Here is a 23317-nt window from a genome sequence, read left to right on the forward strand (position 1 = left end):
AAGAACTGTTCGTCGGGAGCTTCATGTAATGGGTTTCCATGGCCAAGCAACCGCACACAAGCCTAAGATCACCATTCGCAATGCCAAGTGTTGGCTGGAGAGTTCACAAGCTTGCCACCATTGGACTCTGGAGCAGTGGAAACACATTCTCTGGAGTGATGAACCACACTTCACCATCTGGCAGTCCGACGGACGAATCTAGGTTTGGCGGATGCCAGGAGAATGCTACATACCCGAATGCATAGTGCCAACTGTAAAGTTTGGTGGAGGAGGAATAATGGTCTGGGGCTGTTTTTCATAGTTCTGGCTAGGCCCGGAAATCTTAACGCTACAGCATACAATGACATTCTAGACAATTGTGTGCTTCCAACTTTGTGGCAACAGTTTGGGGAAGAACCTTTCCTGTTTCAGCATGACAATGCCCCTGTGCATAGAGCGAGGTCCATACAGAAATGGTTTGTCGAGATCGTGTGGAAGAACTTGACTGGCCTGCACAGAGCTCTGACCTCCACCTCATTGAACACCTTTGGGATAAATTGGAACGCTGACTGCGAGCCAGGCCTAATCGCCCAACATCAGTGCCCGACCTCATGCTCTTTTGGCTGAATGGGAAGCAAGTCCCCGCAGCAATGTTCCAACATCTAGTGAAAAGCCTTCCCAGAAGAGTGGATGCTGTTATAGCAGCAAAGGGGGACCAACTCCATATAAATGCCCATGATTTTGGAAAGAGATGTTCTATGAGCAGGTGTCCACATACGTTTGGTTATGTAGTGTATTTCAACTGAGGGAGTAATGCGTTACCTCTCTGGAAGGGCACAATAAACACGACTGCAGGAGGAACAGCATGAAAGCCCGTGAGAGGACACAAGGACGATGGATCAAGCGAGAAAAGGAGGATGAAGTCTTTTGTTATCCAAGAGCAGGCGTTCTCAATGTGGTATTAAATAATGTCAATATTTGCCTGTGACTCCTCACTAATAGATTCTCAGGTTCCATTGCTGTCTGAGACATAATTCAAACATATCTTAATCAATTTATTCAAACGGTCGGAGGATCATAGAGGTTAAAGGATCATAGAGGTAAGTCTGAAATAAATCATGTAAACTGTGCTCATGTGTAGTGAGTTTCACTTACTGACAGGTGCACAAGGGTTCAAAACTGTAAACCTCCAGGATTATATAACAACAAAAAAAGATTCTACTCGTTAGATTTTACATTTCCTTTTTTTCTTATTTTTCACAGATTTCTTTTCACAAATTTTTGCTCCAGTATATCACAGGTGACTAACTATAGAGGATAACAGGGTCAGTTGAATACCATGATACATCTGGTTCAGAAGGCTATTGCAGACAATTCTACAACATGTACAACCACACTTTATACTTTTGTGTTACAAATGTTTCAAAACATATCACCAAGAAACTAAGTACATAGGAGATGTTGAATATTTAGAGTCTTAAAGGACTATCCCTTAGTCAGTAGTACAATTTCACGTTACTTGACTTAAACTGTCCCGTTTTACAGACAAAATCGGAAAAATTGCTATTCAAAAATTAGCAAATTTGGTCATTGTCTCTTTTTATATAATTATAGTGCTTTTGATGGCTTAAGACAGAGTCTTTTTTAATCTCACCCAGTGGCAATCTACACAACTTCAGTGTACATTTCATGACACCATAGCTGCAAAAGTCTTCACGTAAGAGTCCATTAGGTAAAACAACAGCTAGTGCTGTTACATATATTTCAAAGTAGTATCCATTATCAAAAAAACTAAAACACATTTATAAATATTTTTTATTTTCTAAAAGCCCTCTAAGGGAATTTGTCTGTAAGTTTAGCTCTGGTTTCCCCTGGTATCCTACAGGGTATTTATTCAGTATGGGAGGACAGGGAGGACAGGCCTTCAGGAGCCAGGCTCCACTTCATGTGTTCCTGAAGCTTCTCTTTGAGAGTCTCCCATGTCTGGTGTGAGTCAGCAGGACTGAGGAAATGTGGAGGAAGGGAGGGGCCTAAAACTCCCACTCCAGGGTCTCCTCCCGGTTAGCCGCTCTCTCCAGCCTGTGGATGATGTTGTTGAGGTTGGCAATTTTCTCGGTGCGTCTCTGAACGCTCCTGTTGGGCTTGGGGCTCTGGATGGGAGGCATGGGGTTAGGGTCCAGGCTGTGGTTGGTGCTTGTCGTGGGTGGGTTGGGCAGGGATGGGGAGATGGGTGCAGAGGAAGATGAGACAGGGGAGACGGACATCATGAGGCCGGGCGAGGAGGCAGCGGAGGGGGAGTTGAGTGAGACCTCCAGGCTGCTGCGGGAGGGCTCAGACGAGGCCTTGAATCTGACCGGGTCCACGGGAGACTTGCTGGAGTCGTCAACCTCGTGCGTGGACTGGCTGGTTCTCTGGGGACCATCTAGGGAGAGTGCCTCCTGGAAGAGCCCCTGAGCCTGGCTGCTCATACCCTCTTCCTGCCTCATGCTCTGAGGATAGTGTGGAGCCAGGTGGAGCTCTCGGCAGCCACCCATCAGGTCCTCATGCTCCGTTTTCAACTGAGGGAACTGGACACCCATAGAGAAACACTGGATCTTAGGCTGTTTGATGTAGCCGTTCCTCTCCTCCTCCTCTCCCTCGTCCTCCCGCTCACTGGCCTCCTGTTTGACATTATGCAGTGGTGTGTTGGCGCTGAGGGGGCGGATGGGGTGGGGGGTGCGTCCAGCGGGGTGCAGCAGCCTCCTCTCATCTCCGTCTGAGATGGGGCTCTGTATGGCCGAGGGAGAGTAGCTGTGGTGTTCTGTGTCTGTGTCGTTGTCCTGGAGACCCTCCATGAGGACCTCCCGTCGCATCCTGGACCTGCTTAGAAAAACACAACAATCAAACTAACAGTTTGAAGGAGTCGTGTACCTTATTTATTCAATGTAATTATTCTAGTCCCTCTAGCGGTAGGGATCTGATGCCATGTCTGACCTGTAGTTGTGGAACCAGTTGATGACGGTATTGGTTTTGAGGTTGAGCTGGCAGGCCAGCATCTCAATGGTGTGCTGGGAGGGGTATGGCTCCAGGAGGTAGGCCTTCCTCAGAGCCTCCTTCTCCTCAGCCCCCAGCACCACCCTGGGCTTCTTCACCTGACTGTAGGGACACAGGTCTATTGAGGCCAGAGCTGGGCTCACACACTCAGAGCGGGCACTGGGAGAGTCACTGTCTGAGCCGGTACTCAGCAGCCCATACCGCCTCTTCAGGTAGGCTGAGAGGACAACACAGAGAGAAAGAGAGTTTCAATGCTGCATAAATGTTTTGGTACCCTTCCCCAGATCTGTGCCTCAACACAATTCTGCCTCGGCGCTCTACGGACAATTCCTTTGACCTCATGGCTTGGTTTTTGCTCTGACATGCACTGTGAACTATGGGACCTTATATAGACAGGTGTGTGCCTTTCCAAATCATGCCCAATCAATTGAATTTACCACAGGTGGACTCCAATCAAGTTGTAGAAACAATTCAAGGATGATCAATGGAAACAGGATGCACCTGAGCTCAATTTCGAGTCTCATAGCAAAGGGTCTGAATACTTATGTAAATAAGGAATTTCTGTTTGAATTTTTATACATTTGCAAAATGGTAAAAAAAACTGTTTTCGCTTTGTCATTATGGGGTATTGTGTGTAGATTAATGAGGGGAAAAAATTATGTCATCCATTTTAGAATAAGGCTGTAAGGTAACTAAATGTGGAAAGAGGGAAGGGGTCTGAATACTTTCCGAATGCACTGTACATCTATTGGTACATCCACACAGTGCTCTACTGTATGATTGGCTAAATGCAAATACACATACTGCTAACATGCAAACCCTGATAACAGAGCATCATTTGCAGATAACATGCCATAAATTGACCAACCTTTCTTCTCCATCTTCTTCATGTCCCTCAGCTTGTCCACGTTGTGCGGGTCGTTGAGCCACAGTTGCATGCGGACGAAAGGCTCCCTGCCTTTGAGGCTGAGTTTGTGCCAGGGCTTGGGCCTGGAGAGCAGGTCTGACACTGAGCCCTGGGTGAGGCCCAGTATACTCTCCCCAAACAGCCGCTGGCCTAGAGCACATAAACAAAGGTTTAATCTTAGGGCTAGGCACCTTTTTTCTCCACTTCCTGCCTGAATGACGTGCCCAAAGTAAACTGCCATAGCTCAGGCCCTGAAACCAGGATTTGCATATAATTGGTACCATTGGAAAGAAAACACTTTGAAGTTTGTAGGAATGTTTAAATAATGTAGGGGAATATAACACAATAGATATGATAGGGGAGAATCTAAAGAAAAAACAACCAGATTTTTTTGAGAGAGACCATCCTCTTAGAAATGCAAGAGACAGGTCATATTGAAAATTAGCTCCCTGGATGCAATTCCTATAGCTTCCACAGGGTGTCAGCAGTCTATGTTCACAGTTTCAGGCTTGTAAAAAAAACGAATAAGAAATAACAGTTTTAGAGGGACACGGTCTTGGAATTTTGTGTTTGCGCTCACCATGAAGACATTACGCACCTGCTAAAATCTGTTTCCTACTGAACATACTTCTTTCAGAAAAAATATATAGTTTGATTACATTTTAGGGTATCTGAGGAGTAAATAGAAATGTATTTTGACTTGTTGAATCAAAGTTTAGGGGTAGATTTTCAGATTCCTTTCTCTGCAAGTTGAACAAGTGCATTACTCAAATCGATGGCGCCAACTAAACTGACATTTTGGGATATAAAGAAGGATTTTATCTAACAAAACGACACTACATGTTAATGCTGGGACCCTTTGGATGACAAATCAGAGGAAGATTTTTTAAAAGTAAGTGAATATTTAATTGTTATATGTGAATGTATGACACCTGTGCCGGTGGAAAACTATTTTGATGTGGGGCGCCGTCCTCAAACAATCTCATGGCATGTTTTCGCTGTAATAGCTACTGTTAGATTAACAAGAATTTAAGCTTTCAGCCGATATAAGACACTTATATCTACCTAAATGTTTAAAATACATAATATTTATGATTATTTATTTGAATTGCGCGCCCTCCAGTTTCACAGGAAATTAGCACACACATTGACAGACACACTGTATTCCAACCAGAGCACACATAAAGTAGGTCCGCTGGCCTAGTGGACACCTGACAGAACTAAGACACAGGGTTTATCCTAACCAGGTGGTCAGAGAAAACCACAACACATACCATTAACTCACCACAACATAAATCCCACACTCATTCCTAAAAGCCATATCCAGAGACAACAACTTACACTCACCTAAGTTGTTGTCTGTCAGCACCTCCTTGACCTTCTTGGTGATGGCGTATGTGTCCAGCTCTGGGGACATTGCCACCAGCTCCTGGATGCCCAGGGGGGTGTGTGGCTGGTGGAGGGACAGCAGACTGGGGGTGGATTTCCCTCCTTCTGGGTGGGGGGGCATTAGGCCCAGGCCATCAGGCTGCTGGTTCTCTTTGCTGCTCTCCAGGGTATGGCTGACGGGCTCCACCAATGGGCTGGGGTGGCTCTCCTCTGGGCTGGGGGGTGGGGAGGGCGACGACTGGGCTGTCACTGGGCTTTTATCTATGGGCGGTAGTCACAAAACATCAGAGGGTGAAATCATCAGTCAGAGCAACAGATAAAGAAGCAAAGAGACCTTCTATATTCAGCTGATTAGCTAGAAAAGACATTCGTACTCTTATTGACCATATGTATACAAATAATTACTTGTATAAAATAAATAGGCCCAAGCTGCAGTGTGTGATGTGTAGTGGCCCACCTCGAGAGAGGCTTTGGCTGGGAAGCTGGGTGAGTGCTTGGCCCAGCTGGTCCAGCAGCCACAGCTGCATGCGGATGAAGGGTTCCCTGCCTTTCTGGGTCAGCTTGCTCCAGGGTTTGGGCCGAGACAGCATGTCACTCACACTGCCCTGAGACAGACCCAGCACCTGGAGAGAGGATACACAGGATAAACATCAAGTTATTCCTACTGAGAAAATGCAACAATTTCAGTACCTCTTTGGTATCTGTTCGAGACATGACAAAATGCTGACTGGCACATCAGCTTCACTAAGGACCCATTTAAGTGAATATCTACAACCACTAGAGGGCAGAAGAACTCAATCTATACGAATTGAAGAACAAACTTTGATTACACATGCTCAAAATCAGTTTAATATTCACATGATACATCTTAATCATTTTTGGCTTAGAAAGAGGCCTCACAAATGACTTATTGAGACACAGTAAGTTATCCAAAATATGTCATCCTTTTTAGAGGAAGCATGGAGTGAAGTGAACACACACCTTTTCACCAAAGATCCTCTGACAGATGCCGTTCTTGGCCAGCTTCTCTTTGACCTGCCGGGTGAGTTCGATGGTGTCCACCTCATGGTACATGTACATCTCATACTGCTCCGGCGTCAGCGGCGGCACGGTGGGCTTCAGGGTGCGGGGGAGGTATGATGGGTAATAGGACAGGCCACGACCAGGGCCGGGTGACTCCCCACTCACTGACACGTCCGACTCCACTTTTACTTCCACAGACCGTACCATCCCCGAGCCAGTGTCCTCCTCGGCTGCAGACGCCTCCTCACTGTTGGGCAGACACTCTCCGTTCTCCAGCCGGGGCCAGGGCCGGGGCAGGGCTGAGGGGCCCGAAGACGAGGAGGAGGACAGGGAGGGAGACACTGAGGTGAAGGGCCGAGAGCTGCCGCCCCCTACGCCACCTACCATGCCTATGGGCCCCCGCTCCACAGACCAGTGCTGGTCGAAGTAAGTCCCCGCCTCACCAATCTCCGACTTGACTTTACGGATGATGTTCTGGACAAAGGCGGCTGGGGAGAGGACACTGAGGGGGGTCTGGGGGCTGCTGATGGGGTTGGCCATGCACACGGTCACCGTGCCCCCCTCCTCCTGTTTGATGAAGGTGGGTAAAGGCAGGACCTTGGAAGGCTCAGGGAGCCCCAGGCGCTCCACCTGGGGCCCAGCGCTAGTGGCAGAGGCCCTGCCACAGACATCCATCTCCATCAGGGCCTGCTGCTGCGCCTGCATCTCCCTCCTGGCCTGCTCCAGGATGTTCTTGATGGTGTCGTCTGAGCTGCCGCCCGCCCCATTACTGCTCAAGCCGGAGGGGCTGCCCAGGGACGACTTAATGTCACCTGCAGATCGTGCACGCACACACAAACACACACAAACACACGCAAACACGCGCAAACACACGCAAACACACACAAACACACGCAAACACACGCAAACACGCGCAAACCGTTACAGAGAACTCTACGAATACACAGTCCACACCAACTTCAAAAACGTCAACTGCCATCAATGAAAATTGCTCTCAAAATGTACAAACCAAAAATAATGATAATTAAAAATGTCACCTGACCTAGCACAGTTGAATAAAGAGTAGATGCATAACCTGTTCCAGACACACCTCCTCTCTGGGACTGGATCTCCTTCTTGGCCTGCTCCAAGATATTTTTGATGGCGTCGTCTGACCCAGTTTCAGGAGTTCGGATGCGAGGAGTGATGCTCCCTACCACAGAGAGGGTAACAGAGAGTGAGAGAAAAGGAGGGGGAGAGAGAGCGAGTGAGTGGGATGGCTGATCAGAGAGCAGTTCCAAGGCGTTGCTTTCGACTGGAAGATCAATGGCTGCCTTTGAGATGTTGGCGTCTGAGGTTGCGGTATACGGCAAGCTCAACTTTCAAAAGCTCTGAAATCTGGGAAGAAAACAAAGTTTAAAAGTAACACAAGAAACATAGGAGAGGAAGCCACCTCTGTTCTCTTGGCCCTCGCATCCCTATGGGAGGGAAGCTTCTGCCTTGTCCAGTCCAAGCTCTCCTCTGTCCTGGCACCCCAATGGTGGAACCAGCCTCCCCCTGAAGCTAGGACCCCCCCCCAGAGACCTAACACTCGCATTTAACGTTCTTACAGCCTTACTAGCTCTGACTTTGGTGATAGCTACTTTAGTGGAAAAATGTTCTTACTATGACTGTGATATGTGGCTGTCTCACCTAGCTATCTGAAGATGAATGCACTAAAGTCGCTCTGGGTAAGAGTCTCTGCTAAATGACTAAAATGTCAAATGCAAATGAAGAAGTTAAAAGTGCAGCCCAGGGAGATTAAACGGTTTAAATGCAGAGAGGCCCAGAAACTAAACCACCAACCTTTCAAAACTCATCAGAGAGACAGAGCGGCCAACTCTGCTCTATCCCACAGCACTAATAAAATCCTCAAATACAAATACTGTTACCGCAACACACAACCTTCTGCTTTAGCACATTAAATGCATGTACAGCAGATTAATGCCTGATATTATTTCATTTTACTCAGAGCACTTTACATAGTAGGGGGAAACTCCCCTCATCCACCACCAATGTGTAGCATCCACTTGGGTGATGCATGACAACCCTTTTTGTGGAGAGGTGGAGAGATGATCTATGCCAATTAGGAATTAGGGGGATGATTAGGTGGCCATGATGGAATGGGGCCAGGTTGGGAATTTAGCTATGAGGGGTTAACACCCCTACTCTTTAGATGAGTGGCATCGGATTTTTAATGACCACAGAGAGTCAAGACACCCATTTAACGTCACATCCGAAAGACGACACCCTATGCAGGGCAATGTCCCCTTCACTGCCCCGGGGCATTGGGATCACCTTAGACCAGAGGAAAGACTGCTCCTTACTGGTCCTCCAACACCACTTCCAGCAGCATCTGGTCTCCCATCCATGGACCGCCCAGGACCGACCCTGCTGAGTATTCTGCTGGAGTGACAACTGTCCAGTCCACTCACCTCTCTGTCGGACCTGGATGGTCCTGAGGGCCAAGATGTTCTGATCGTCAGACAGGAACTGTTTCATCTTGATGAAGGGCTCCTTGCCTTTCACTGTCAGCTTCCTCCAGGGCTTGGGTCGGGCCAGTATCTCACTGACCGAGCCCTGTGATAGGCCCAGCACATAGTGACCAAACACACGCTGGCCAATGTTGTGCTTCAGCAGCTGCTCTTTGACCTGGAAGGCAATCTCTGCTGTCTCCAACTGGTCGTCATCACCCGCAGTGGAGCTCCCGCTTTCCGATTGGTCACTGGGCAGGCCGGCCTCGATGCCGCCAGCCCCTGCAGGTCCCTGATTGGCTGACATTAGGGTGACTTTGGCTGCATACAGGGTGGTAGGGAAGGCCATGAGGGGGCTGCCGGATTCCTTCTTAAAGAGTGGGGAGGAGAGGAGCTGCTTGTGGACGACGTGGTCCGCAGACAGCCTTTCCCTTGAGCAGGGGGACACAGAGAAGGGGCGGGGGAGGTCGTGGCTAGAGGAGGAGACGTCCATTGTGGGGGGTCCAGGGCTGGCAGAGGTACGCTCATCCACTTGGGAGACTGAGGAGAAGGACCCTGAGGGCCTGCCCCACTCCCTGTCTGACTCCCTGCCTGACTCCTCCGATCGGTCCTCATCTGCAGACACAGAGTCACACTCAGATTAGCAGCACTTTCACACCCACTGGGGTATACAGCTGCATAGAGCCAACACAGTACAATACAAACAGCTTTCACGAACTACAATTAGATTTCATAGGCATAGATACTGTTGCCTCACCATTGTTGTGTAAGATTCTGGCCTTATCCATCAGGTACTTGGGAGAGGGAAGAAAGGCCTCTTTGTCCCGCAAAAAAGCCTCTGCAGTGTCCTGGTGAGAGAGAGAGAGAGAGAGACACACACACACACACACACACACAGGCTGTTCAATTTCGATTAATCAATTATAGTGGCTGTAGATATCCTTACAATGCATGACGCTCACTGAGGCATTCAATGGCACTGCTAAACTTTTTCTTCCCTGACAGCAGTGGAACATTAAGAGGAAACGAAAGTTCTGTTTTGTTAAGAAGCAAACTATTTTGATTAATGCTGGGCTATGAACAACAAGGCAATAAACTTCAATATATATCTCACCTGGGACGAGCTACCATTCGTTGAGGCCAGCTTCATTACCTTCAAGATACTACAAGAGGAAAAAACAACAGTAAGAATGTTATATTGTGTTTCTATATATAAGATATTGTAATATGATTAGTCGTCTCTTCTCAAGCACCATGGGTGTTTGTCTCACCGGAGTTCTGTTTTAATCTCTTCATAGTCCAACTGGGATTGCAGTTTAGCTTCTAATCTCTGAAACAGTCAAAGAGAGGAAGCATATATCAGCAAACTCCACCGACAAGAAGGTGGGTCCATACCGCTTGCCATTTGAGTGTGTGCAGTAGGACTTACCTCAATAGCTTCTGTCTTATAGGTCAGCTGGCTTTCCAGCTCAATGATCTGATTGGCTGAGATGTTTTGGACTTCCTGTAGTGCGAACTGTAGTCTCTGTACGTTTTCCAGTAGCCTGAGGATCTCTCGGTCTTTAGCCATCAGCTTAGCCTCCAGCTTGGATGGCAACACATCACCCTTCTCCTAAGTGGAAGAAAGAAAGACAGGGTGTGAGAGGAAACAGAGTCAAAAGGAGTCAAAGACACTGAAGGGTAAATAAATGGAAGGTGAGAATTCCTTTTGAAAAAGGCTAAAATTATACCGTCCAGAATTCCCACACTTAAAAGATCCATGATGTGAAGCTTCAATGAATTTGAAGGAGGGGAGGGGGGGATTGAGGAACACATTGATCTGAACAGAAGAGGATGTGGTCTCGTCTCACCCCATTAGTGCCCTCTGGTGGATGGCAGCTCCCTGGGGTGGCGCTCCGGGGACTGGCCAGTTGTTCCTTTAGCCTCTCCACCTCCCTCTGGGCCATTTCTGCTTTCTACAATCAAACATCACAGCATTACAACTCACTCACCTGTCAGTCACTCAGCAGATATATAGATGAACTGGTCCTGAAGAGCACAGACAGATGATTCTGAGGACAGACCTTCAGAAACTAAATAAATAGAGGAGGACCACCGGCAGAAGACTGCAACTCGATATTCCTGAGAGGACTGTTTAGTCAGTGTACTTTCTTCCCAGACTGTTTACCTGCTCCGTCACACTCGGGCTGCTAATTAATGATTCATTTTGAGAAAATTTAACTAAGGGCTGCTGGCGGAGAGAAAGAGAGAGAGAAGGTTCAAGAGAGAGAGAGAGAGAGAGAGAGAGAGAGAGAGAGAGAGAGAGAGAGAGAGAGAGAGAGAGAAGGAAAGAGAAAACAGAGAGAGAAGAGAAATCACTAGGAAGGAAAGGAAGCAATTAAGGCAATGAGGTAGGTACGAGCCCCAGCGCACGGCACTCCGGCATCAATCGCGCTTGGCAGTCTCTCCTGTCCTTTACTGAGTGTTGCAGTGGTGCCGTGGAGCACCCACAGACGGGGGCCAGGGTTTACTGCCTCTAATCACAGGAGCTCAGGGAGGGGGAGGCAAGGGTGCTGCAGAATGCAGGGTGTCTAATTAAACAGGATGCTTGATTACAGGAGTGATTATCTTAACGAAGAAGCATCTTATTCAGAGGGCTGCCAACAGGACGCCATTTTTCACTCACCTGGTTTGCCTTCTCAAGATTCATCATGATCACACCGACCTCCTCCGCCCTGGAACACAAACAGAACCAGCCTGTGGGTTACGGAGGGGGCAATCGCCTAGTCTAGCATGATTTATACACCCTCCTTGACGTCTGACCTCAATGTAGGGCAACACCATACAGCACAATACGCAATACATATAACATGAGTCTATAACACATTATAAACTGGGTGGGTCGAGCCCTGAATGCTGATTGACTGACAGTCGTGGTATATCAGACCGTATACCATGGGTATGACAAAACATTTATTTTTACAGCTCTAATTATGTTGGTAACCAGTTTATACCAATAAGGCACCTTGGAGGTTTGTGGAATATGGCCAATATACCACGGCTAAGGGCTGTATCCAGGCACTCCGCTTGGTGTCATTCTAAGAATGTGTGGTATATTGGCCATATACTGTACCACACCTCCTCGTGCCTTATTGCTTAATTATACAACGGGTGGGTCTAATCCTGGATGCTGATTGGTTAAAACCGCGTTCCAGCCGGTGTCTATTTCACAAGTTACCACCGGCTAAGGATATGACGTTGAAATGGCTAGTTACTATTCCATCTCACCCTGCAATCCACTGTCTCATCAGCCCAACCAGGCAACATATAAACTCGATCTCCACTGTAAAAAAGCATCTAGACATAATCTCCCCTTTCGTTTAGATGAGCGTTTGGTTTTCAACAGCAGAGCTTTGTATAAACCTTGCTGTCTGTCTCCAACATTTGCAACATTGTTTCAATATTCAAATTCGATCTCCAGCTGTCCCATAGGAATGAATGTGTCAAGAGTTGGGATGAGACAGACAGGCAGGCAGCTTTTCTCCAAATCATGAATCAGCATAAGTTTTAGAGATATATACAAAGAAATGACAATAAAAAACAGGTGTAACTAAATGAAATGCAGCTAGTTTGCTGTCTTTCCAGCATTTGAAGGGATTGTGTTAGCTATGTAGATGGCTAGGTTCTCTGAACAGTGTCCTGGCGAGAGGGCCCATGTTCTATACCAGGTGAAATCCCGCATCACTAGCTAGCTCATTGTTCTGTTAATGTCATTAGGAAATAGCATAAACAAATGAAAATGCAGCTACTTTTCTGTTATTCTGGCTGCACTGTTTGTGTTAGCCCAAGTTGACTAGCTAGCAAGAAAGGGGATAAGAACGAAACATTAACTAACGACTGGGTCACTTCCATAGATACAGAATACAAATACTTCACGACTAGGTTGCATCTCTGGCAACCTAACCGATAGAATGAACAACTAGCCGGCTTGGGTAGCAAACCCTAGATTTGTGTCGGGACTATATCTCGTGGAAAGATGAAACAGTATGAATAAATTCATCAAAATAATGTTTTTTTAAATGTCAATCATTATTTGAATTGGTTGGTAACCCATTGAACAAAAGTGATAATGCCCTCGAAACCAGTGTTTGGAGGATATATTGTCACAGTTTGCCAGATCTCCCGTGCCAATATAATCCTCCAAACACCGACTTCGAGGGCATTATCACTTAATTATACAATGGGTGTGTCTAATCCTGGATACTGATTGGTTAAAACCACGTTCCAGCCGGTGTCTAGTCCACAAATGACCACCGGCTAAGCCCATGATGTTGAAATGCCTATTTAATGTTCTATCTCACTGCGCAATCCACTGTCTAGGGCCTAACAACACCGTGCCAATATATCCTCCAAACGCCGGCTTCGAGGGCATAATCACCTAATCATCAACTCGTTATCAGACCCCTTACACACTTTTCTGAAACGATTCACACTAAATCACACACAACATAAACAAAGCATCATTCCTCACATAGCTCACTACAATACAACCAAAACCAGACAGAAACGGACTGCATGTCTGATCAATACAATACTTTTCTTTGGAGATTTCATTCCTACATGCCTCCATCCATCTAACAATCAGAGAAGTCCAATATAAATAGACAGATTATTCATGAGGTTTGTTTGAAGTTCAAAAGTTTCTTTTTAGACACATGGGAGTTGATTTTCAAAATGTGGAGAAAGATGAATTAACGAGAACTGTGAAATTGATTAAAATATGCAAAGATTTCTGAAGTTTTCAGGACAAAGAAACCCCTTTCCGTTTCACTAATGTGTTTTGAGAGCAAATCAGCGATATTGTTCACTATCAAACAAACTATTTTCAAACAAACCATGTTCTTCCTCACCTCCGTCTGCACCCACAGTGCCCTTCATCTCACTGCTGGTTATTATGTGCTTGTTTGAGGAAGATTAATGACACAAACAACTTAACTGCATGACTTATAACCCATTCTGAATAGTCACAGAGCATTGCTTTTGGGGGGGAAAGGGAGGGGGTGAAACAATAGTAAAACCAGACCCATTAAAAATTCAAATAAATCAATAGTTCTCTATATTAATTAGTAGTGGTGTGGTGTGCAATACAGTCCAGAAGCTCTGGGCAGAGTCCAGGCCACATCAATAAGCCCAGGATGGATGGAACCACACTGACAGAAAAAGGTAACAGGTGTCATATCCAGATTTAATGAACTTGAGCAGTATGGAAAAAATGCTTTTGTATTGATTACCTGTTCAGATACTCAAAACAGCCAAATCACCTTTATTATTAACATCAAGGAAAAAGTCAATCAGAGTAATTAGGAGGTGAAGTTAGCTACACAGAGCCACGGAGATGAGTACTGAGAGGTAGTGGTGATAAGAGACCAGGGGGGTGTTTAGTGTTTCTATTAGCCTATCACAGGCAGCTGAGGACAACACCCACTCATCGGACAACCCATATAGGATGTATTCCTCATATTCACTAACTACAAGCCGAGCCATTCACAAACGAAGCACTGGCCCAGTGGCCCTAAAACCAACGCACAACCATCCTTCCTCTCTCCCCTCACAGAGAGCTAACGAGCCGTCACTGTGAACAGCTGCTGAACATGAAAGGGGAGTCGAACGGAAAATTCTTCAAATCCAGCAGAATGGATGGCGGTGGGTCTGGAAACTCCAGTTCAATTGCACCATGGATTAAGCCTGGGAGAAAATCCATTAGCACCGGCTCACTGTGCTTCGTCCGCAGCACTGCCCAAACAAAGGAGTGTTTACTTTGAATGTCTATCGACATCCTTCATACAACTTCACATTCATTTCAACCGTTGAGCTGGATACATAGCGCTCACAGATCCAGGACAAGGTAGAGTGTTTTCTGAAGCAATCTTTAAATGAAGCCATTCTTCTTGAGGCCTGGCAAGGCAAGGCCCTGGCTGTCAGACAGAGGAGGCCAACACAGAGCTCTCCCATCCATCCACCTGCATTAGTCAGTGAGTCACATCACAGTAACATCCAAAATGGCACCCTATTCCCTATATAGTGCACTACACGCATAGGGCTCTGGTCAAAATTAGTGAACTATATAGGGAATAGGGTGTAATTTCCGTTGCAGCCCAGGTCTGTTTTTACAATGGCATTCTGAAGGTTCAGACTGGACATGGGTACATTCCAGTAGAGAGTGACCATGTGTGAATTAGGGTAGAGCAAGCATGGCTAAAGAGAGAAGGCTGAGCATAGTGGTGTATGCATAGGTGGGGCTGAGTAGGGACCTGCAGTAGGGACCTGCAGTGGGGACATGCATTAGGGACCTGCAGTTGGGACATGCATTAGGGACCTGCATTAGGGACCTCCATTAGGGACCTCCATTAGGGACCTGCATTAGGGACCTAAGTAGGGACCTGCAGTAGGGACCTTCATTAGGGACCTGCATTAGGGACCTAAGTAGGGACCTGCAGTAGGGATCTGAGTAAGGACCTGCAGTAGGGACCTTCATTAGGGACCTGCATTAGGGACCTAAGTAGGGACCTGCAGTAGGGATCTGAGTAAGGACCTGCAGTAGGGACCTTCATTAGGGACCTGCATTAGGGACCTAAGTAGGGACCTGCAGTGGGGACATGACTAGGGACCTGACTAGGGACCTGCAGTAGGGACCGGCAGTGGGGACCTGACTAGGGACCTGCAGTGGGGACATGTATTAGGGACCTGCATTAGGGACCTGCATTAGGGACCTGAGTAAGGACCTGCATTAGGGACCTCCATTAGGGACCTGCAGTAGGGACCTGCAGTAGGGCCCTGCAGTAGGGTCCTGCAGTAGGGACCTGAGTAAGGACCTGCAGTAGGGACCTGCAGTAGGGACCTGCAGTAGGGACCTGCAGTAGGGACCTGAGTAAGGACCTGCATTAGGGACCTGAGTAACGACCTGCATTAGGGACCTGCATTAGGGACCTGCAGTAGGGACCTGAGTAAGGACCTGGAGTAGGGACCTGCAGTAGGGACCTGCAGTAGGGACCTGACTAGGGACCTGCAGTAGGGACCTGCAGTAGGGACCTGCAGTAGGGACCTGCAGTAGGGACCTGTAGTAGGGACCTGAGTAGGGACCTGCAGTAGGGGCCTGCAGTAGGGACCTGAGTAGGGACCTGCAGTAGGGGCCTGCAGTAGGGACCTGCATTAGTATAGATGGAGAGATCATGAGTAGAGTAAATGAGGGTTAGGGAACATGTTAGAGAACAAGCAGTGACCACAGTATGGACATAGGCTGAGTGGGTTACATGAACAGAGGAGTTGAGAGACAGTGGAGATATAAGCAGGCTCTTACTTGTTGGCCTTCTCCTGGTCGTATTTACACCGCAGGTCCAGAAGATCTGTCTGGGCTGTGCTCAGAGCTAGAGAGATAGAGGAACAGGATTAGTCGTGATGACCTTTCACCTCACTGTGTCCAGAAAGGACCACCGGACAAAACACTCACATGAATGCAGCACTTTGATCCTCTCCTCGGCCTCACCCAGTCTGTCGGCCAGAGTGGCATCTGTGTCTTCGGCTTCCCTATGAGAAGAGAGATGCAATGTTAAAGATGCCCATGCTTACATACTCTCAGGCATACAGAACACATACTGTATTACATTCTGTTTCCACTCATTAGATTGAGGTTTAAATGTGATTACATCCAGGTCTATTGTCATTGTGCAGTATGACTGACGGGCTGGGGGCTGTCCTCTTTTTTGCTTTTATCATGGACACATCATATCATGTTCACAAGGTTGTGAGGGAGGCAAGGATCAGGCCTGTGTTTCTAACCCTTCTGTCTGGTTCTGGCCCTGGTGGTTCTGCTGAAGTGAGCCTGTGACTCTGAGGGCCTGTTTGCTGTTTGGAGTCATCACACCAGCTGTCCAGCTCGATGCCTCCCCAGGTCCTGACTCTGCTGCTGCTGGGTCCTCCTCTGTGTCTCCTGTGGATAGGGAGCAGAGTACAGATGAGTGCTGTGATCATCTGAGGTGAGAGGCCACAGAGACTACACGGAACAGAGACATCCGTGTGTGGATAAAAGTGGATTGTTTGTAGAACAAAAATAGTTTATTCGATTTTTTTCTCTGAAATTGAAATTTTGAACAATCGAGCAGCAGTGAGCTAGGCCTGGGCCCATTCTGTGGTCAGGGCTGTGGCTGCAACCTGGTCTCAGAGCATTTCTTATTATTTTGTACATAAACCACGACACTCCATTTAGTATGATATGTTACCTTTCATATGGTATGTATTAATTTCTGGATATCCATCACCCATTAAATATGATATGTTAAGAATTACAATTCATATTATATGTTCCGAATTGGCAAAACGTGCAACATGTAAAGAATTCTAGCTAGATGGATAGGTGGCTAACGTTTGCTAGCTGTCTAACATTAGCTAGGCTAGAGATTAGGGTTAAGGTTAGAAGTTATGTTAAAGAGTTAGGGCAAGGGTTAGCTAAAAAGGTTAAGGGGAAGGGTTAGTTAACATGCTAAGTAGTTGCAAAGTAGCTAAAAAGTAGAAGGTATACTGAACAAAAATATAAACACAACATGCAAAGTGTTGGTCCCATGTTTCATGAGCTGAAATAAAATATCATAGATATTTTCCATACGCACAAAAAGCTTCTTTCCCTCAAATGTTGTGCACAACTTTGTTTACATCCCTGTTAGCGAGCATTTCTCCACCTGACAGGTGTGGCATATCAAGAAGCTGATTAAACAGCATGATCATTACACAGGTGCACCTTGTGCTGAGGAAAATAAAAGGCCACTCTAAAATGCGCAGTTTTGTCACACAACACAATGCCACAGATGTTTCAAGTTTGGAGGGAGCATGCAATTTGGCATGCTGACTGCAGGAATGTCCACCAGAGCAGTTGTCAGAAAATACCGTAAGCTGCCTACAAAGTAATTTTAGAAAATTTGGCAGTACGTCCAACCAGCCTCACAACCGCAGACCCCGACGTGTAATCACGCCAGCCCAGGACCTCCACATCCGGCTTCTTCACCTGCCACATGGACAGCTGATGAAACTGAGATGTATTTCTGTCTGTAATAATGCCCTTTTGTGGGGAAAAACTCATTCTGATTGGCTGGACATGGCTCCCAAGTGTGTGGGCCTATGCCCACCCATGGCTGCGCCCCTGCCCAGTCATGTCAAATCCATAGATTAGGGTCTAATGAATTGATTTCAATTGACTGATTTCCTTATATGAACTGTAACTCAGTAAAATCATTGAAATTGTTGCATGTTGCATTTATATATATTTTTCAGTATAGTTGAAAAGTTGCTAATTAGCTAAATGCTAAATTGTCCGTGATGAGATTCAAACTCGCAATCATTGGGTTGCTCGACGTTCGCTTTATATGCGCACCCATCCACCCCGACTAACCACCCTACTTTAGTTTTTGGCTTAAGTAAACATCTGTCTTATGTAACCATACCAAACATAACATATCATACTAATTTGAGGGTCCCGGATTTACATTTACTATGTTACGTCTAGTCTATGAGACCAGGCTGTGCCTCTGGTCTGACCTGGCTTGTCAAGGCACTCCAGGTGTCTCTTCCAGTGCCCGCTGATCTCCCTGACCAGGGCCTCGCTGTCTGGGGCCGAACTCTGCAGCTGCTGCAGCCTCTCCTCCAGGGTGTGTGTGGCCTCAAGAACGGGAACTGGGTCTGAGAGCAAAAAGACAAACAAGATGGAGAGAAATTTGAAATTTTTCTATGAACCACTCCATGCAAAACAACCACACAGCCATAATATTGAGTGGTAATTCAAATGCTGAAGTGGATTAGTAAAGTCAAAAGTTCAACACTTCAGTCAAGTGAATTTCATTGCCTATCTATTTGATCAAATATAATGAGATATCACAATTATCTTGTTGCTGATGTCAAAATATGTCTCCTGTTATACAACTGATGTCAGGATGTTGAAAATGAACTTTTTAAATAGCATATTAAAAGAATAATATACTATACCATTTTCTGCACGAGACAGTACAGTTATCATATGCTCTCCTGCACAACAGCACCAAGAGTAGGAGACTGAGAAATTGTTTCAAAGAGGGACTCTAGAATTCACTCCAATGAGACCCCTTAGAAATCTCACAGGCTGGCTGGCCCTAATGACATGAATAGACTAAACTACTAAAATCAAATCCAATGGAACTCATCACCAGTAAATGAATGTCAAAACAAAGCCGCATAGACTGCAGTAGAATATGATGCGCACTTCAGTCCCAAATATACACCTAAACAAATCCAACAAAGTCTGGAAAAAGTCTGCTCCTGAAAAGAAGAGAAAAAGAAGACTGATTCTTTAGCACAACAGAGGAGCTGTTTTGCAATGCATGTGCGGCAGCCTGGGCCCCATGGGGCCAACTAGGAGGCTGTTTCTCTGCTAACAAGTCTCCTCTGTGTCATTTGATCATTTAAATTATTATGCCAGGAATTCTCAGGAGGCGGCTCGGCACTCCACATCACAGGGCTGTTTTTAATCTTCCCGTTCCCTTTCTTCCCTTCCCGAAAAGTTCAACAGCTCTGAGAGGGAGAGCTGCTCCTGTTGTGTACCTGCCTGCCGCACACCAAAGGAGGTGACTTCTAGTGCCAAAGCACAGAGAGAGGGGCTCAGGGGAGCCACCTGACAAGGAGGGAGGGAGGATGTAGAGATACGCACACACACACACACACACACACTCTTGCACACACACACACCAGCCTTTCAAAACTCCAAGGAGGGAAAATCGCTGCTTTGCTGCACAAACTTTTCTCCCGCAGCTTTCATGCGCTCGTCTTTCTGCACCTGTGTGGAACGCGATCATATCCTTTCTTCAACACGGGCACAGACTGAACTGACTTTTCAGAGAGCCTAACCACAGACGTTTACACTTCAACAGACACCACTGAGACTAGACAGCCAAGTCGAAACAGGCCACAGAAACACAACTGTCAAAAATTTGCAATTTGTGAAAAGACTTCCATAACCATTTGACATATCTGAAGTTTCATCAGAAACACTCGGACAAAGATAATTGATTGAACCATTTCTTCCCCAGGACCGTTTACAGTCAACTGAGCCTCCTGTGTGTCTGTGTTCACTGTTACACCCACACTGGAGATATTGCATCAGTCACATGGGACATCACACTGAAGAGCAGAGCTCTTCTTAGACAAACAGAACGACTTAAAACAGTGCTTTTCACATGGACGCACTGTCACAGAAATCCCTTTATCAGCCTCTTTTCCATATATCCTTTTAACTTTCCATGATCAAAGTGCAGAGATTACAGTAAGGGATCTCTCACACTTGGACAAGCAGGGATTATCAATCAGTGGCTAGGCAAAAAAAAGTGAAGGGATATATGGTAGTCCGGTATACAAAATGAACCCAGTCAAAGAGGAGAGCAGCAGGGGTACTCTCAGAGGGACCAGGGTGTAGCTCTACAAGATGGGCTACAGTTGGGGGAAGTGTCAAAGAAGACTGCTCTTAACGGAAGAGAACAGGACTGCTAATTGATGTTGCTAATAAGCTGTGCTGGATATTCCTTTAAGAGCATTTCTTTAACAGTAAATCCTTCCCATAAAAGGAAGATTGCATACTTGAATTAAATTTGACTCCATACTGCCAATATACCTAGAATCCCCCCCCACACGACCATCATCATCCCCCACCATTATCTACTGTGAGTGGGTCATATCACTATCTCTGCAAATAAACAGCACGTTTTTTTAAAATTCAGTCCGTATCTTAATTATTGCTGATTGGACGTCTGCCCTGTAGTCATTATAACAGATAGCACAACAGCACCTCATTGAGGGTCATAAATCACTGCACATTAATACATCATATTCTCCAGTCAAATATGGTCCATTCACACGTGACTCACAGTGGCTGGGCAAAGGTGGGGATGAACAGAATGTTATGAGGAGGAGAAGGTTCAGAGGTCATTCCAGGGACACACGCCTGTCCTCTCAGTATACCAGCAAAGATGAGCTGGCATTGACGATCCTGGGATCACTTGTACTTCAACACAGTTGTTAATTTGTACTTCAACACAGTTCCACCTGATTTGGTGGTATTGTGTGGTGTTAACAAAGTCACTACACTAGTAAGCCAGGGTAGGGCTATCATAGAATCTATGTGTGTGTGGTCTCATCATCTCCATTGAGTTTGCATCAGTGTTACAGATGAGATAATGAGCTTCCATGGCTGGTTCCTAGTGGCCGCTGGTCAGGTATTACGCTGCTATTGCTCATCCCATAGCAGGGGGCAGATCTCTGGGTGCTGCTTCTTGACAGCCCAGGATAAACAGGCCATGGCTAGCATGGTCACAATAGATATGTTCATGTTTGATAGCCAGCTCCTATGGTTGTTCCTATGGAGTTGGATATAGACTAGGTTAGGCCAGGGCCCACTGTGTGAACTGTCCACATAAATACTGTCTGGACTGTGGCCTGGACAGAGGGACAGACAGGTCAAGGATGTGTCTGGGTGGGCAGTGGTGGTGGGTGGGAGTGGACGAGGGTGGTGTGAGCCAAGACAAGCAGGTGTGTTGGGACGGTCCGTCTTTGCCATGTCAGCGATACACTGTCATTAGGCGGTGTGGGCTCAGCGGGGTGCACCATTACGTCTCCCTGGGCTCTGTGTAATTACGCTCTGACATAATTAACCCAGCAAGCCCATTAGCCAAGCACTGGCTGGCTGGAGAGAAGAAAAAAAAATGCTATAATTATTTGTTGTGCGCATGTTAATGAGGCCAGCTGTGTTCCCATCATACAACATGAACAAATTAATTTACAAGGCTGTGCTTCGAGGGTTTTTTCTTTTCATACAAAACAGTCTTGTTTTGTGTTGTTTTTCTCTTTGTGGTCTTCAAGTTCCAAAAACGCCATTTCCTGCTGCTGCAACAAACCGTAACACTGTACATGAGTAGTGTATTGTCATGGCACGAAACTAGGTTGACTGAACAGTTAGTCCTTAGTCCAACCTTCAAAGACAAAGTGCACCATCAAAATGGCTACCTTTGAAAAAAGTTGTATCTTTTCTTAATTAAACCAAAAGTAAACAACCAATACTCTACCTACAGAGTACGGGAGTCTCAAACCGGGAGTCTCAAACCAATGTGGCCGTGTGGGAACACTTCCATTGATTGAAGTCTAATAGTCTTTAACAAAGTAATCTATTGTTTTAACAACTACATAGTCACTCGCGCTCACAAGGTACAATTCTTTAATGTCTATCCTTGTTTCAACCTAAATTATAAAGATTTTTGTAGCTACGATGAAATCATTTTCAACAAAATCTTAACGGACAGTAAAAACGATCAGTTTCTGTGTCTTCACGAATACAATATTCAGAGCACAGAACAAAAGTCTCCCCTTGACTTGTATGTGGAGAAGAGAGTGAGAGATACAGATAAAGAAACAGAGATCACTATAGAGAGAGAGAGAGAGAGAGAGAGAGAGAGAGAGAGAGAGAGAATGAGAGAGAGAGAGAAAGAGAGAGAGAGAGAGAGAGAGAGAGAAAAGAGAGAGAGAATGAGAGAGAGAGAGAGAGAAGAGAGAGAGAGAGAGAGAGAGAGAGAGAGAGAAAGAAAGAAATGGTGAAAGAAGTGTGTCTTTCACTGTGTGCTGACAGACAATCTGAAAGACTAACTTTTTAACCTGTTCTTTTGTCTGTGTTCCACACATGCCTTTGTCTGGCAGACTGAAGGACATCTCTACAACTGTAAAAAGAAGCTCTTAGAAATATACATAAACAGGAATATCAGGGTACAATATAATTCAGCCACTCTTTAACTTTAATTGATAGGGTTGGTCTTCTTGTTGTGTTGCTCTTTTTGTTGTTGTTACAATAACAAAATAACTGTTCGGTGAACAATCACAAAAACCCCCCAGAAAAAACACAACTGAAACTATTCATCTCCTGTACACTTCATAGCTTGAGTTTCACCCGTACCCTTTATATATATATGTATACACTCACATGCCGACGCACACACACTTCCTCTCTGTTCTGAGCACACACTCTGCCGGTCCCTCTGGGGTCTCTGCTCCACGGGGATCCATTGGAGAGGCCCAGCTCTTTTATGAACATAATGCATTATTAAGCACCTCAAACATCTCCTGGGCCTTTGTTTATTACTGCTCTTATTAATCACTTGTGCAGAATCTCGTCCTGCCCAAAAGAGCTTTCATTTTCCATCAACTTTTTTATACCCTTTCATTTTTGATACTGCCACAAACAGAGCGTAGACACACAGCTCTCCAAGTTCCCTCTCATCTTCTGATGGAATGTGCTCAGCATCACACTTATTATTTTAAAAAACAATGCCTTACAGGCCTCAATAAGCCTCTCTCTCCAGCGTCTGCCGATGTACACTGAGGTGACAAAACATTATGAACATTATGCTCTTTCCATGGCAGACTGACCAGGTGAATCTAGGTGAAAGCTATGATCCCTTGT

The 23317-nt window shown here is 46.0% G+C and overlaps 1 protein-coding gene across 5 annotated transcripts in view; it reads right to left on the minus strand.

Annotated features, from left to right (window-relative positions):
- Window positions 1-700: 700 nt before the first annotated feature.
- Window positions 701-23317, minus strand: part of cux2b (cut-like homeobox 2b) — a 115419-nt gene continuing 92802 nt past the window's right edge. For 2 of the 5 annotated variants that reach the window (XM_024439009.2, XM_042331651.1), the window contains exons 5-22: window positions 18388-18528; window positions 16639-16789; window positions 16310-16386; window positions 16160-16226; window positions 11489-11537; window positions 10674-10778; window positions 10253-10435; window positions 10095-10153; window positions 9938-9986; window positions 9581-9671; window positions 8785-9438; window positions 7407-7523; window positions 6290-7143; window positions 5766-5931; window positions 5267-5569; window positions 3881-4069; window positions 2953-3229; window positions 701-2841 (exon numbers count right to left, since the gene is read on the minus strand). In XM_024439009.2, coding sequence (XP_024294777.1) covers window positions 2010-2841; window positions 2953-3229; window positions 3881-4069; window positions 5267-5569; window positions 5766-5931; window positions 6290-7143; window positions 7407-7523; window positions 8785-9438; window positions 9581-9671; window positions 9938-9986; window positions 10095-10153; window positions 10253-10435; window positions 10674-10778; window positions 11489-11537; window positions 16160-16226; window positions 16310-16386; window positions 16639-16789; window positions 18388-18528 — 4364 coding nt within the window. In that variant the 3' untranslated portion in view covers window positions 701-2009. The remainder of the gene's footprint in view (window positions 2842-2952; window positions 3230-3880; window positions 4070-5266; window positions 5570-5765; window positions 5932-6289; window positions 7144-7406; window positions 7524-8784; window positions 9439-9580; window positions 9672-9937; window positions 9987-10094; window positions 10154-10252; window positions 10436-10673; window positions 10779-11488; window positions 11538-16159; window positions 16227-16309; window positions 16387-16638; window positions 16790-18387; window positions 18529-23317) is intronic. The other 3 variants (XM_024439011.2, XM_024439013.2, XM_024439010.2) reach the window with 3 other exon arrangements.

This window comes from Oncorhynchus tshawytscha, linkage group LG12, assembly GCF_018296145.1.
Source record: "Oncorhynchus tshawytscha isolate Ot180627B linkage group LG12, Otsh_v2.0, whole genome shotgun sequence".
NCBI classification, from domain to species: Eukaryota; Metazoa; Chordata; class Actinopteri; order Salmoniformes; family Salmonidae; genus Oncorhynchus; species Oncorhynchus tshawytscha.